The sequence below is a fragment of the Melopsittacus undulatus genome, chromosome 4, assembly GCF_012275295.1.
Source record: "Melopsittacus undulatus isolate bMelUnd1 chromosome 4, bMelUnd1.mat.Z, whole genome shotgun sequence".
NCBI classification, from domain to species: Eukaryota; Metazoa; Chordata; class Aves; order Psittaciformes; family Psittaculidae; genus Melopsittacus; species Melopsittacus undulatus.
Window position 1 is genome coordinate 83820543 of NC_047530.1, and position 15880 is coordinate 83836422.

Below are 15880 nucleotides of genomic sequence, written 5' to 3' on the forward strand. Positions count from 1 at the left end.
TAATAAGACAATTTTCGATGTCGGGGATCTTTGACTGCTTCCAGACTCTTCAGGAGTCAGTGTACTTGAGCACATTTCTATCTGCATTCAGATCAAGGGCTGACCTTTTTCTCGTTGAAGTGGAAGCTGTTATTGCCAAGTGCCTTTTTTGTTCCTTTGATGCTGGAGCTGATGTTAGGCACTCAAATTGAGAAGCAGGAGCAGAGCTGAGAAGGCATGCTTGCAAAGAGGCTCCTCATGATCAACTAAGTTTCTTTATTATTCAGTGTCAGCTACAGTGACTTCCACTACTACTGGCTTTTATGATAGTATGCAGGATAGTAGACTTAGGACAATGTACTCTTTAGGTCATTCTTTATGCTTCCCCTCAAAAATCACCCTGCTTGCATTGCTTGAACTAAAGAAAGGCATGGGAAGAAACCCAACCTTTTTTCTTGATACAGTTGTTTTTGATCTCTAATTTTCTTCCTTAATTATTGTAGATAGATAACTTCTACTATTTTAATTCCTGTTGTTTAGACCTGATGTGTACATAGCTGGATGAAATCTTGATTAGGTCCTAGCATCTGACCCATCTGTAGTGGTAGGAAGTGGTGAGGAAGATACATGTGCTTCATGGAGTCAGAGTCCTGGGTACTCGCTTATATCAAATACTTACTGAAAGGCCAATAAACTTGGTGTTGATTTCCTAAATTGTTTCTCTTTGAAAGGAGCACAGCTTGCTCTGAACTAATTGAACAGCCATTTTTAAGATAGTTCTTCCTGATCTGTTCAGTGCTGATAATCAGATATAGCAATATTATACTGTGAAAGCAGTATTTTAAAGGCAAATTGAATCTGTGAATTTGGGCATTCATGCTAGGAATGTGACACATTGCCTACTGAGCCTTGTTTGAAACTGATAAAAACTTGCCTGTGAGCTGATGAGCACTATTCAGCATTTCTATATTTAAGGTAGTCCTAGGAAAAACACAGTCTTTAATACTTACAGCAAGGTGTAGCAACAGGGACCATTGGTTTCTTTGCAGACCTGCCATTTGAAGGGACTGTACATGTAGTTTGTTATTGAGCAGAATATTTTTGAAGGCAAAAGAAAACAATGGAGGGGAAAAAAATTGTGGTTTGATTTCAGGTTCTATAAGAAAGGTGTAATCATTCTAGGAAAAGTGAAGATGTTTCTGCTTCTCTGTCCGTAACTTACTAGTCCTGGCCCTCTGTTCTGATCTCTGCTTCTCCATCTCCATTTTGCTCTTCTGTTCCTTTTGGTTTGGAGTCTGCCTCTTCCACCACACTCATCCTTCTCTCTCCCCCCCCCCTTTTTTGGTTAAACATGAATGTAGCAAACAAACTAAGAGATAACCACATGAGAAATTTCTGCCCAGGTTCTGGTCATAACAGATTTGCTAGGCAAACCTAGCTGTATTTGGTACCCTTGGTGATGCCTATGTGTGGCATTATGTCAGTGGCTTAGCATCAGATTGTTGAAATAGTTGGGTTTGTCAGTTGATTTCTGCTACAAATTTCTGAAATAATTTCTTAAAAAGGAAAAGGGTTTGGAGGGGTTTTATTCATAAGCAAACAGGATATATCTGAGCCGGTGTATTCTGTGGTTTGGTTATTTTCTGGAAGCTCTGACTGAACCATTTTCAGAAACTTTTCTAATTTTTGTGTAGGAAAGGTATTTGACATTCTTAGAAAAGTTGGTTACTTTTAAAGACTGTCTTGGTGACCTCAATGGATGAAGGAATTCAATGGCAGATAAGACCCATTTAAGTCTTTTATTCTCGTCTGTTCTGTTCCTGTATTCCCCTGGCTTTCCATTGCCTATCTGGAATTGAACTTTTGCCATCCTTTCACTTCTGTTTATTGCTCTTTTACCAGCTCTGAAGCAGGATGTGTATTAGAGCACTTGGGCCTTCTGTGCACCAGATGATATATCAGTTACCACTGCTACCTGCCAAGGACCACCTGCTTTGCCTTTGAAGGGATATCTCATATTTGCTTATGACTGATTATCAGAAAGCACTAAGAAGTGTTTGATGAGATAAGATCTTAGAGATACAATTAATTGTTTTTTCTAGTTCTGTCTGTCATAAGTTGATATAGTTAAACTGATAAGAATAGAGAACTGGATGCAATATCTTTATCATATCAAAAGTGGCTTAGGAGCTCCCTACTGGATTTAGACCAACAAATGCTATCACATTAGAGTAGCGTGACAAAGAACCAATCTATGATTTCAAACCACAGTTGTGGATCTGATCTCATTCTGAAAGATTTTAAACAACTTTGTACCATTTTTTATTACTATTATCCCTTGATAAATTGTTTTTATGTGTCTCTCATTTCCCAGACATAAAGGCAATAATTCTACCTAGTTTTCAGTAGATAGCAAAACCTCTCTCAGCTATTTTTTTCCTTTTTAAGCAATTATTTATGCAGTCATCTTCCACATTTGAAGTATTTTTCATGAATGCATTTTGTTTAGAAGTATACTAATAAATCTCCACATAATACAAGTGCCGATTTGTGAAGGACTTACTAGGCAAGGCCAAGTGCACAGGTAGGTATTCTTAGAAATGAAACATCTAATGCCACAACTAAATATTTAGCAGTGATGCAACAGGTGATGATGGTAGGGACAGTAGATTGCTAATTCGTTCATGATCAATATTGTCCACTCCAGGAAACATAAGTGTCTCTTTGGGATATGTTAAATACTATATAAAATATAACAAAAGCAAGTGCTGCTATTCTATGCCCTTTAAACATCAACAGAATTGTCATATCAATTTTTGGATACAACAGTTTTTTAAGAGGCAAGTGGGCAATGAACTACATAGGCCATGAGATCTCCCAGGTCCTTTGCTGTCTTCTTGTCATATTACAAAAAGTTCTGAAAATAAGTACTCCCTATTTTCTTCTGTCTGTATTTTTCATATTAGGTTACTTTAAATATCTGTAATTCACTGTTTTTCAAAGTCTGGTTCTGTGGTGTACAGTATTCTCTTGGGGAGGTTAGTATGATATTAGGTCTATTTTAAGTTCACCTCAGAAAACCTATTCATCTGCATAATCTCTGGTAACAATCTTTGGGAGAATAAGAGTACATGCTCAATTACAGGCTCAAAATTTTCCACTAGCTACAGAAGTTTTGATTTCTTTTCTTTACATGCTGCCCAATTCTCAGCAGACCCTGCTTATTTCAATTGTCAGAAATAAAACACTCCTCCAAACTGTGCATTTCCAGCAAAGTGAGGTTGATTTGATTGTTTCTGTTAAACATTTGAATTTTTACAGCATCATAATGCAAATATTTTCAGTATATTCATCTTACATATTTGACAGCAAGAAAAAGCAGGTTTAAGATCCTAGCAAAAATAACCTTAAGCTATAGCATAACTTGATTCAGGAATCCAGCTTCCTGCCATTTCATAATGCTTACAGAAATTAATGATGCAGGATTTGGATAATGTTTTCAATACATATGCCTCAAAAGTATACCTTGAAATGTTTTACTTCAAATACTGCAAAGCAGTGTCTTCAGATACTGTGCCCTGTAACATGCTGTGAAAAGCTCATGTAATAGCAGTGTAACCAAATTGTTGGAGCTATAGGAAAAGAGTGAGGTTCATCTTGGCTAATTTAAAAATAATAATTTGGTCTGATCCTGAAATCGTGAGGCTGTGTTTGTGTGTGTGTTAGGGGGAAAGACAGGACTGGGAAGCTGATAAGAAAGTCCAGGCTGGGTAAAAACAAGAGCATAAAGAAGGCAGAATGAAAGACACATGAAGACTGAAGTAGTGCAACTTCAAAGGCAGAGAGAAGATGGGTTGTGTATAACAAAATAAAGGTAGGCTAAATTGTGTTTTGTAATTTGTATTATAAACAAAGGCAGTTGTAACCATTGTTGTTAGGTTGTCTTATGCTTGCCTTTGTAAACAATTCTGAAGAGTCTTTTAGAGCTTCTCTATAAAATCTTTATTGTATTGCTGTAGACCTCTGAAATTCAGTATGACAGATGAAGGCCAAGGAATGTGCCTTCAAGCTGTCCGTTGTGCTCAGCTAAAATTTGGTTGGGAATTCACCTTCTGATGGTTTTTGTGTGGTTGAAACCAAATCTGTTTAGAGATCAGTATGCTTAACTGCTCAAGCAGCCAGACCATAAGATACAAAACCATGGATTTCTCTGCAACCTTTTTCATTCAAAAGTAACCTTAGTTTACTGTAACAGCTGGCAAAACTGCACATCAGCTTTTTTATTCAGTTGTGATCCAGACAGATCCCTTTTAGATTGACTTGTATATTAGTGGTGGCTGTGTGCAATCATAGAATAGTTAGGGCTGGAAAGGACCTTAAGATCATCTAGTTCCAACCCCCCTGCCATGGGCAGGGACACCTCACACTAAACTAATCTTTGCTATCTGCTACAAATACTGTTCCTTCAACTCATCTGTTACAAGCCACTGCTTTAGTTCAAGAGTTCAAACCTTACTGATGATTCTTGGCAAGTTTTGTTTATTAAAAATATATGTTGGGATAGGGATGTTAATAGGAAGGAGAATAGCTTGTGGGCAAGCTGCCCAGCTTTATTTGAAATCCAGCAATGAAGAAAAAAAAAGTCTTCTTTAAATCAAAACCAAAATATCCGTATGTATTCCATTCTTTCTCCAATTTTTACATTTCTTCCCACACAGATAAACATAACCAGCCTAACTCACCACCCCCCAAAAACACACATCCTTACTGCTTGGGAAATAATGATTTTTATATCTCACAGACCATATTAAGGGCACTCATTTCTGCCTGCTGAGCCATTGGAGAACATTCTTTTTTTCCCAGATAAATAGGACTTTCATGTAACTAGATAAATATTTTTGTTTTCCCAGTGACCTGGAGGTGACGCCTGTGCTTAAATGACTAAGGGAGATAAGGGGTGATGCACTGCCAATATCTGAGTCCAAGGCTCCTAGAAATATTCCCAGGAACACTAAGGACCAGGGTGTGCTGTGATGGGGTGGGGGGGACAGAGGGGCATTGATCTTCATAGTTTTGCTTATTTATTATGGGTATTTTTTCTCTTAGCCATTGAAAGCAACCGCAATGTACTGCTCTGTGAAGTGTGTTTGCTGACAGCATGTAGGCTATTTGGAAAGGCAGAGGACCCCTTGACAAGGAGAATGGAGAGAACAGGTAGTAGCAACTATAGAGGTGACTGTGATGAACTGGGATCCTGTAGGATGGGTTACAGTGGTCTCTTCTGCTTAGATGTATGGCTGCTAGGCGCAATGGGATCCAAACAAAAAAAAAAGTATGCAGAAAAGCTCCCATCGTGAGTCAAATTAGCGTATGTACCTGCTTGTTGAGTTAGTCAGCATATATTAAATGGAATTTCATGTGTGTTTCAGTGTAGTGGACTAGTTCTAAAATGGCATGATAGAAAGGCTAAGCATTTGGCTTCCTTCCATCACATCCCTTCCACCAGATAGGGAAGGAAACGGAATAAGAAAGATTAATTAAGCTAATTTCTTGACCTTTCTCCTCATTGATTACAGCTTCCTTTAGTTTCAGAGGCATTGTGGAATATCTGGAAAGCATAACCAGGCTTCTTAATCCAACTTCTATTCAATTACAATGGTTTCTACTAACACCTTTTAAATTAAAACCTATTGTGTCTTATCTGAACAGCTCTTCCCGTCTTGTGAGCACATGGGCAGGTGGGACTGGCATGAAGAAAACTCTGACTCAAACGTGCTTACAGTCGCTTGTAGAATAACTGACTTTGCTGGGATGTCAGATCTGTACTTAATTTTCTTCACTAAAGTCACTGTCTAAATTGTCTAAGCTATCGTGCACTGGGCAAATTTTGTAGTTTTCAAAATTTTCTTGACATACTTTGTGTGTGAATATGCTTACCTGTCGGCAGCTGTGAGTCATGCACTGAAAGTCTAGGAGCTTTCAATTCACTTTCATGACCTCAAAGAGATATACCTAATGTTTGAAGTTCTGTGTGAAGAGCTTTTATTTCAGTAAGGTTGTATTTGGTTGCTGAAGTCTTTGACACAGAGGTACCTCTATGGATCAGAAATAAATATACTTCCAGGGGGTTAATTCTGTGATGATAAACATGGATTTTTACTGAAGTCAGTGTAATTGAGCCCCAACTAACTCACTGTGCAGTATTGCTTGTGAGAGCTGTGGCAAACTTTAGTGGGCAAAATACTTGTTTGGCTTTCCCCTGACAGAACAGAGCATCATGTCTAGGAGATCAATGCATTCCAGGGCTGGAAAGGTGGGATGGTCACTGAGATACACAGAATAGATAGCTTCTGTGTGATGTTTTTATTGATATCAATTCTTGAACTATTCTTGAACAGGGACATTCACAAGTGGTATAAGGGGTATTTAGTGTTTTCAGCAAAAACACCACTCCTTCACTCTCAGCAAGTAACTTTATGCCAAATACATAATCTAGTTGAAAGATTAAAATAGCTTTTGCTCCTTGTAGGTGTCCCAAATAGAAGGAATATGCAAAAAAGTTTCAGAAGTATTTTTTTTGCAAAGAAGTCTTTTGTTCTGAATGTCAGCGAAAGAGATCTACTGCATAACTAGAGCATTGCTCTCTAATAAATTCTGCTACTTTGGGATAGTTAAATTGTACTGTGCCTTAGGGAAGCATTTAAACTTTCAGAGCTGGCTTCTGTAGCACTGCTTGTATGCAGTTAGAGAAGTCTTTCAAATTCCCTGGCATATAGTGGCTGTAACAAGTTTCCTGTTCTGTCCAAGAGCCAAGTAAATGGTTGCTGCACAGAAGCAGCAGAGAGGAAAGGCACCATATAGCAGCTTCCAAAAATTTGTTCTTAGACCCTGATGTATTGATGTAATCTTCTGTTGCTGCAGTTATTTCTCAATACTCAGTAAAAGTACTTGTGACATTTAAAATAAAATATACCTTCTAGTTTCTTCCCTAGTACTTACTCTGTTCTTTACTGGCCAAATACTGGGAGAAGACCATATGACTCTAACTGTTCAATTACCTTTCTCTCATAATCCTGAAGTTTTCTCTATCTTAGTACTCTGCTAGTTGTAGCTGTGGGAAATGAAAGATGTTATTGTATATACAGCACAAATACATGAGTAATTTCATCTTCAAGCCAGTTGATGTTGTCTTTTGTTTTAATTTTCATTTTGCCTTTGGCTCTGTAGCTGTTCCAGTTTTTTTATTAGATAGTATATAAAGAGTCAATAGAGGGTTAAGTGCTATTCAGGGAAGGTGTTTAAAAAAACATCACCAGCTATGCCTTATAACATCAATTATTTTATTTTATTTTCATAATGTTTGTGATTTTATCTTTAGAATATATCTGTACTTGCAATTCAAGATTGCATGAATAGGTGCTGTAGAAATATCTTGGTAGTCGGTCACATTTTTGATCTTACATTGCAGATAAGTATTGAAGATTTTATAATTATTTTTCACCGATAAAAAAGGAACTCTCAAAAGTAAAGCTAATTTCAGTGTTTGTCATTGCACTTAATAATTGGACCAACCTGTCAATTCAGTATACAACCACTATCAAATGTAGTCTCAGTTGTTACTTGCTTTTAACCCCGCTGTTGCATGGATGATCGCTTTAACAAAAAATTACCACTGAATCATGAGAGCTGGAAAGGAGAGGCAGAGCAGTGTCACACTCTGGAAAGAAGGGATACATAGTTTGTTGTTTGCTCTAGATTGTTTTGTATGACTTTTTAATCTCCATGTATGTGTTTTCCTTCTCCTTGTGACAGTTTTACTGCCCTACAGTAAAAGCTTAAAATGTAATAGCTTTCAAAAACAGAACTTTCTGAAAATATCAAATCATTATTTTGATTTAAATAAAAACTAAATAGAAAAACAAAATAGATTAGTGGTGTTCGAAACTATCATGCAATAGCCTAGTGCTGTGATCTCAAAGCAGAAATTATCCTGAACCTCTGCAAGTGAAGTGGATCAAAGCAGAGTAACTTGGCAGAAAACAGAAGCTTTGATTTTTATATATGATATTCTGAGGAATATGGCCTACCTTCCATGTCAGTAGCCAGCCTTGTTTGCTCTGGCTATCTCAGGGAACTAACAATTTACCACAACACTATCCCTCTTAAGCGTGTTGTTGTCTCTTAATTACGTTTTGAATAGCATCTGCTGTTTGAAGAATAATTGAATAGAAACACAGCAGAGAGAAGCATGGCAATATTGGTGCAAGCTGAGACTCCTGCTTGTGGTGGTCTGGAGGCTCGCCTCTGGTCACTGTACCATTCCAGTTCTTCCTAGGCCTGGCCTGAAATGCCCAAAACATCAATTTTGTAACAATAGCAAGTTTAGCTCTTGATTTTGATTTTGTAATACCAGGTTTTCATAACTCCTAGAACATGTGGAACTATTTCCATATCTCTCTTTATTCCCTACTGAAAACGGTTTCCTGCAGGAGATTCAACAGAAATATTGCAGGGCTCTGTTGGTGCGATGAAATCAAAGTGACTAGAAACTGTCTGGTCTGTTTTGTTGTGTGAGATTAAGTGATCTACTATTTCAGTAGGACTATGAATTGTTTTTTGGAAACTGCTCATAGTGCGTAGCTTTCCTTAGGTACTGAATCACATTTAAAGAACTCTGCCTTGTAACACCAGGATAATAGTAGTTCTCTGCCAAATGCAGATGCTGTAAAAATAAATGTGTTAGTTTATGAAATAGTCAAACATGGCAATACTGCAGGCAGGTTTAATAGCATATCTAGGAGTTACATGTAAGTGAAATAGTTCTCTGTAAGCTATTATTTTCCAAAATCAGAAGGGTAGGGATCTTAGCTAAATCTCTAGGTAGGCCGGGGAAGGAAATCAGCTACAAAATAAACACTATATTTTCCCATTGCCATTAACAGTTCTTCAAGCATGGATTGTCTGAAATAGTTGCCATAGTATGTTTTTTACCTTTCAGGCCATGGAGCTTAGGGAATCAGTTTTTAATACCTACATCATCTCTTTCCTCATGGGACTGAAGCTGGTTACCATAGCAAAATGGCAAGGAAGCTGATAAGCAAGGAGTACCATTTGGTAAATAGGAAAGAAATTCTGTTTTATTAAGACAGAAGACTCTGAAAAAAAAATAACGAGATTACAATAACTTATTTTTTTTTGCTTAGTTGTATTTTTTAGTGCATGAAAAGGAACAAATATTGAACAAAATGCTCTTGCTCACATGCTCACTTAACAAGTGTTACTGCAAATAATAGGAGCTTCAGTTTTAAATCTCTGCAAATCTTTGATGCTTTCAATATTACACTGTAATTTCTTCCGTTATGTTTCAGGGTATTGCAAAGATGCCATACCATGTATTAAATGAGCTTCTGCTTAACAGAATGAATATGGTTGTCTTTCCCCTGCTACTTAGAGATTACATAGCAATATGGTTTTTGTTCCTACTTGATGAAGCATGGTCATGTGTGCCGTCTTGTAAATCAGTCTGCAAAGTTCCTTGGGTTTATGTCAAGTGACGTCAGTGAGTGTCAGGTGACGTCAGTGAGTGCCAAAAAGTTGAACTGCTTCGCGTTCCACAAATGTTATCAGTAATGTCAAGTCTGATGATGTTTTTCTGTACTCCCCTTTGACAATGTCGGTCTCTGTGCACCATACGAGTTGTGTGCCTGGAACTGTCTAGCTTGTCTATTTAAGGTATCATCATGACAACAGTATCTTCATGGGTGGGCCCCACTGGGGGGAACTTTTGTTGGCGCTGAGATATACCCAAAAGGAGGTTGTTTTCATGACTGAGGTGTTCCTCTTCTCTGCTTAGTTAAGTTGCCCTGCTATCTAAACCACATACTGTCTCCTGTTCTTGGTGCAGAAGTTTAGTTGCTGTTTTGTGGAGTTTATTTTGGGTTTGTGCTATTGATGGAAAGTGAAATGAGGTCTCAGAGTCTTGTGGTTAAATCATAAAGTTTCATATTTCCTTACAATCTTCTGTGCTCTCGGTTTTATCCACTCCAGATATATGATGCATGCTTGTGCTGTTTTATATGCCCAAACTTTCCACTTTCTGTGCAACTGAATAGCTCCAACAGAGAGGATCTGTGAGTCTTGCTTTAATCCAGTCATGTGAAAGATGCTGTTTAGTGTTAACTCCTTTGAGCCTATATTATCCATGTTGAACTTGTAGATGTGTTGTTTACAGGCTGCGAATTGCAATCAGCACATCTGTAACTCCAAAAAGACTCCAAAGAAAAACCTATTGCAGCTCCATTTCTCAGCTGTTTCTTCAATATAAGAACTAATAGTTTTAATATAATTGATACTTTTTCACCCTTAAAAATTACCATTATCAGCAGAAAAAATACCATCAAATGCCTATTGGATGAAGCACTGGGTTAGGGTAACTGGGAAGGATCTGGAAGGAAGTTGGCTGGTGTATGATCAGGACAAGGTAAAGATGGAGGACCTCAAATCTGGCAGAATCCAGCCAGCTTTAGAAAGAACTGAGAGAGACGATAATTGTGAAGGAAATGTGTAATTTTAGGATTAGGGCTTATTACATATTCATGTGAAATTAATGTGAAGGCATGAACCTTCACCTTCAATAACCCTACCTCTTATGTGAAGGGTGGACACTTTGGAAGGAGGGAGCAATCTGTAGGGGATGAGAATCATTTCCTCATTAGAAACCAGTTATCTACAAATGCATATAGCTGGCAGTGATGATGATCACCAGTGGGTAACTGTAACCTGCAGGTTATTGTTCTGTAGTGTGATACTTAAGTGTGGGAACTCACTGCAGGGACGTAGCCCAAAATGCAACACTTAGGTGCAGGAGCTTGGGAAATTGGAGCGTTGCCATCTACTGGCAGCTGTCCACAGAGAGAAGTCCCGCAGCTGGCTGTAGCTTAAGGTGTTACTTGTTTTGAGATGAAAGATGAGGTTTTTCTGCCTAAATCCTGTTTCAAGGCACAGTTGTTAATAAAATAATTGTTGCTGTTCTTAGCATGTGGATATAAGCAAAGAGTTAAGAGTAATCCTAGTGGGATTTCTTAGAGAGGTTTTTACTTTCAGGATTCAGTGGGGGGGGGGGGGGGGGGGGGGGGGGGGGAGGGTGTGGGGAGAGAAGGGAGAAGAGGGAGTAGCTTCTCTCTCCTGCATAGTGACCAAGTTTGTCTAGGGGACTCCTGACCATCCATGGTGAGCTCAGGGACTGAGGGGTGCCCTGTACCCCTCCTGCCCTTCAGAGCCTGTCCCTTATTTTCAGAGAATGGATTAGTCTGGAAAGCTTTTATTTTTTTTTTATTGTGCAGTAAAAAGTCATAAAGGCAAAGGGTATATTTGGACTCATTGGGAATACACCAAAAATCCCTAGTTTTAAAATCTTTTAGGTCTGACAGTCTTTCCCTCCAGAAGAGATGAGATGGGTTTCAGATAAGTCTGTCCTCAAGGGAAGTCTAGCATAGCTTGTGCAACTCTCAAAAAATTATACTGTGACTAACCTCCATCAAGGGGAATGTTTACATGATACTGTCAGAATTGGATTTGAACATTTTGCATGAACCAAATGCCACCAGTGGGCATGGATATTTTTTATTCATTTTTAATAAGGAAAATAGTTGTGAAACAGAAGATTGCGACACTAGTTTTCAGCAGAAGTTATGTGATTGATTCATTACAAGATCTAACCCAAGTGAGAGCAAAAGAGTGATGCAGCTTTTCCTTTGTGTTTGTCCAGTATAAATATGCTTCAGATTTACCAAAGTGATGGTTTAATGTGTCTTTGATATGTTTTCAAGCCAGATATATAGGTACACAAACATGGAAATATTTATGTTCTTCTGCCAGATCTGTCTGCACAAGTTTTTGCTGACTTTTAGCTGACAGAGCAATGATGCATTTTTAGATAACTGTCACAATAGTTCCAAGATACTGGATTACCAAAAGCAAGATTACAGGATTACCAGTGAAACTGTATTTTTACCAACAAAGTAATATGCAATATTAAGAATATATATTTGAGACCAAATGCGGAAATTTTATATTTTAAAGACTAGAGAGGTAAAATACACTGGAATTAAGTTTAAACATGGCTTGGATTAGGGATTCATGGAAGGGGCTGGGTTCTGGCTGGTGCTTTGTTACTGATGGCAGGTTTCCAAAGTGTAACCAAGTATTTTTCTTTTTTGTTTCTTTTGTTTCAGCTGGTCTCCAATGTTCTCATCTTCTCCTGTACAAACATTGTAGGCGTGTGTACCCACTACCCAGCAGAGGTGTCCCAAAGACAGGCTTTCCAGGAGACCAGGGAATGCATACAAGCGAGGCTGCATTCTCAAAGGGAAAACCAGCAGCAGGTAAGAGCAACAGTGAGAAATAAGAAATGAAGTTGTTGCAGCAAAAATAGCATGCAAATTGGATGGGATTTGCAGACCTCTTGTTTCTTGACTAATTCAAGTAAGAATATGATGATTGTAGAGGGTAGGATTTTTAAAGGTTTGAAAGATAGTTCAGGAGAGTATTTCTTCCCCAATACCCTGATGGACTTCACAGACATCAACAAATCCTGTGATCTATGCTCTGCAGATTAGAACTGCACAGAATACAGGTAGCTGTAAGACAAGTTTCAGAAGTGAAAGGGAAAAAATCATTGATAGGACATTCTGTCTCTTGATGCTTCCAAAAGGTCCTCTTCCTGCCTTTCCCAAAGGTTCCTACCTGCTTACACACTTCTGTATACTTCGTAAACCTCAAGAGAATTGTATTTGTAAAAAAAGTAAGATTCATTACGAACTTCAATAATTTTTGCTGAAAAACAGACTGGTTGTTGCAAGCATACAGACTACTTATCAAGGGTACCAAGCATATCAACTCCTCTAATTTATTTGTGGGCTCTCTTGCAATGAATCTCTTGTGTCTTCAGAATTAGATACAAAAGACCTTTAGGGGTAGCTTGACTATTCCCTTGCTAACACACATCTCTGCCCTGCAGTACAATTAATGGTGGTTTGTCCAGTCCAATTTGAAATTAATCATAAAATGGGGCTTCCACTCTTCCCTTGGGAGGTATTTAATAGCTTATTGTGGCTTTGGAGAAGAGGTCAAGGGAATGAATCAGCTGTAGTGTCTTTGCATCTCTGTGGCAACACAGTTTAATTTTCCTCATGTCTCTGCCCATCTGCATCTATGGTTTTGTCTTTTGGCAGTGTTTCATGAAGTACTTCTGGTTGGCATACTTGCACTTCAACCCTTACTATGAAATAACTTGTACATGTTTTATTTTGCTAGTATGTGTAGTATGTAGTATCTAGTATGTAAAGATTCATGCTCAAGGCTGCTTTTTCCTTCAAAACAAATGTAGTCTCAGAAAGATGAAATGAGCAGCTGTCTCCTCTTTCCACACCTTGAAATGGAGGAAAGGATTGAGCCAAGAGAATACCCCATTTTACTCACTGATTACAGCTCTGTCCTCCCTGCTGAGAGACTGCCTTAGCAGCATGGCTCAAATGCATGTGCTGTTCTGGATTTAGGTGCTTCTGTGTTAGAAGTAGTTAATGAAAAAAGCTCTGACAAATGCCCTAGCTTTATGCCTTTTTCTTCTCCCCCTCTCCAGAAAGTACTACACCATACAGAAGAAAACCAGGACATCAGAAAAATGGGGGTCAAAGCCAGTCACTTAAAGTACCCTCCAGTACTTCCAGCAGTAACAGTGGACCCTCACAGCAGGGGGACTCCTAATAAGATGATTTGCTGCTACAACTTGCACTGGCCTTGATCTCCAGGTTCAGTTCAGTTGTATCCTTATGCATAATGTATTGAGAAAATCCTGAGGTGACAGCAGACACAAATAAGGGCAGCTCAGCCTGCATCTGGGAGAGCCAGTCTTCAAACACGGGTGGAGGGAAACACAACTGCACAGCCCAACAGTGTTATTGCTGGGTGCCTGGAGATCTGATGGTGCTCCTGTGTGCTGTTCTCTGTTAATGACAGGCAGATTCTCTCAGGCAAATGAATGTGTACTTTCCTTTATTAAGCATCTATCAGCACCCAAAATTAGCACAAAAGTTAATAAAACTCCAGAATATCCAATGCAGAAGAGAGTTTTCTTGTGATTTCATTATTCAAGATAACCTGGGCAACAGCCATAACTGAAATCAATGTTGCCGGAAGTTCTTCACAATCTGTAGTGTGGAAATACTTAACTTTTGAGTTTGATTCTATGAAGAGATGTGTTATAGGTTCTGAAGTTTTACTTCTAGCATTGCTTGTCTTTTGTCTCTGAAAAGTTGTTCTCTCCTTCTCTTTTTGATGTCTGTATCACATAACTTCTGGTGAAAAATAAGTGTTATTAAACCTGAGGACAAATAAACAGTCATAAGATGTTAAATGTAGTGCTTTGAGATCATCTTGGGAAGTTATGATGTAAATTATTGAAATTACTATCTAGTACAGAGTCATCATAGGGATGCTTGTGCCCACGTGTACATGTATCTGTGTGTATATGTAACAGAGTAAATCTGTATCGTACTCTTTCATCTGTGCCTATTCTAGAGGCTAGTGTTCCCCAGGATGCATTTTTATGTATAATTCAGTAGAACTATATTTGCATCTTATTTTGAAGTGAGAATTATATATGAATTTGCTTTTGCTTTTTTTATCAGGTCAGAATGCTGCCTTGTTATACTTGTAAAACAGCAGTGCTAGTCACCTCGCTAGTGCATAGTAAATGATTTTACAAAGAGGGCTGTAGTACTTTCTAGTCATTTCAACAAAATGAAAATTGTACTCTAGTGCAGACTTTATGTGTTTCATTTGAAATAAAAAATAGGAATTGTGTTTGTTTGGAGGTCTTTTAACATGGCTTGTGCTTTACAAAGGCACTTGCTACTGGCTCCTACTGTTAGCTTAGAGATTATTTTCAGTGACTGTGGTGATCCCAACAGAATAAAGATAATGCCCAACTGTAACATGGCTCAACTTCGCAAATAGTTGCTGCATGAAGGGATGTGCTACATGCATTTGTTTCACTTCATAGAATCATAGAATGATTTGGGCTGGAAAAGACCTTAAAGATCATCTAGTTCGAACATTCCTGCCATAGTCAAGAACATCATTCACTAGACCAGGTTACTCAAGCTGACCTTAAACATTTCCAGAGTTGGGGCATCTACCAACTTCTCTGGGCAACTTGTGCCAGTGTCTCACCAAACTCATAGTAAAGTATGTCTTCCTAATGTCTAGTCTAAATCTACCCTCTTTCAGTTCAAAGCCATTCCCTCTTGTTCTGTTAATACAGGCCATTGTAAAACGTTGCTCTCCAGTTTTCTTACAAGCCGCCTTTAGGTACTGGAAGACTACTCTAAGGTCTTTCCTAAATCGTCTCTTCTCCAGGCTGAACAACCCCAACTTTAGCAACCTGTATCCATGGGAGAGGTGCTCCAGCCCTCTGATCATCTTCGTGGCCTGCTCTGGACTCTCTCCAGCAGGTCCTCATCCTTTTTATGTTGGGGATCCAGAGCTGAATGAAGTACTGCAAGTGGCATCTCATGAGAGCAGAGTAGAGGGGGAGAATCACCTCCCTTGACCTGCTGGCCGTGCTTCTTTTGATGCAGCCCAGGATATGACTGGCTTTCTGCACTGTGAGTGCACATTCCTGGGTCACATTCAGCTACTCATCAATCAACACCCCCAAGTTCTTCTCCTCAGTGCTGCTCTTAGTCCATTCTCTGCCCAGCCTGTATTTGTGCTTGGGATTGCTCTGACCCAGGTGCAGGACCTTGCCCTTGGCCTTGTTGAACTTAATGAGGTTCTCACAGGCCCACATCTCAAATGTGTCAGGGTCCCTCTGGATGGCATTCCTTCCCTCCAAGATGTC

At 38.8% G+C, this 15880-nt stretch overlaps 1 protein-coding gene across 1 annotated transcript in view; it reads left to right on the forward strand.

The window, feature by feature from the left end:
- ADCY5 (adenylate cyclase 5) overlaps positions 1–15880 on the forward strand; it is a 221565-nt gene that overhangs the window by 115219 nt on the left and 90466 nt on the right. The window contains exon 2 of the mRNA XM_005153796.4: positions 12213–12362. Coding sequence (XP_005153853.3) covers positions 12213–12362 — 150 coding nt within the window. The remainder of the gene's footprint in view (positions 1–12212; positions 12363–15880) is intronic.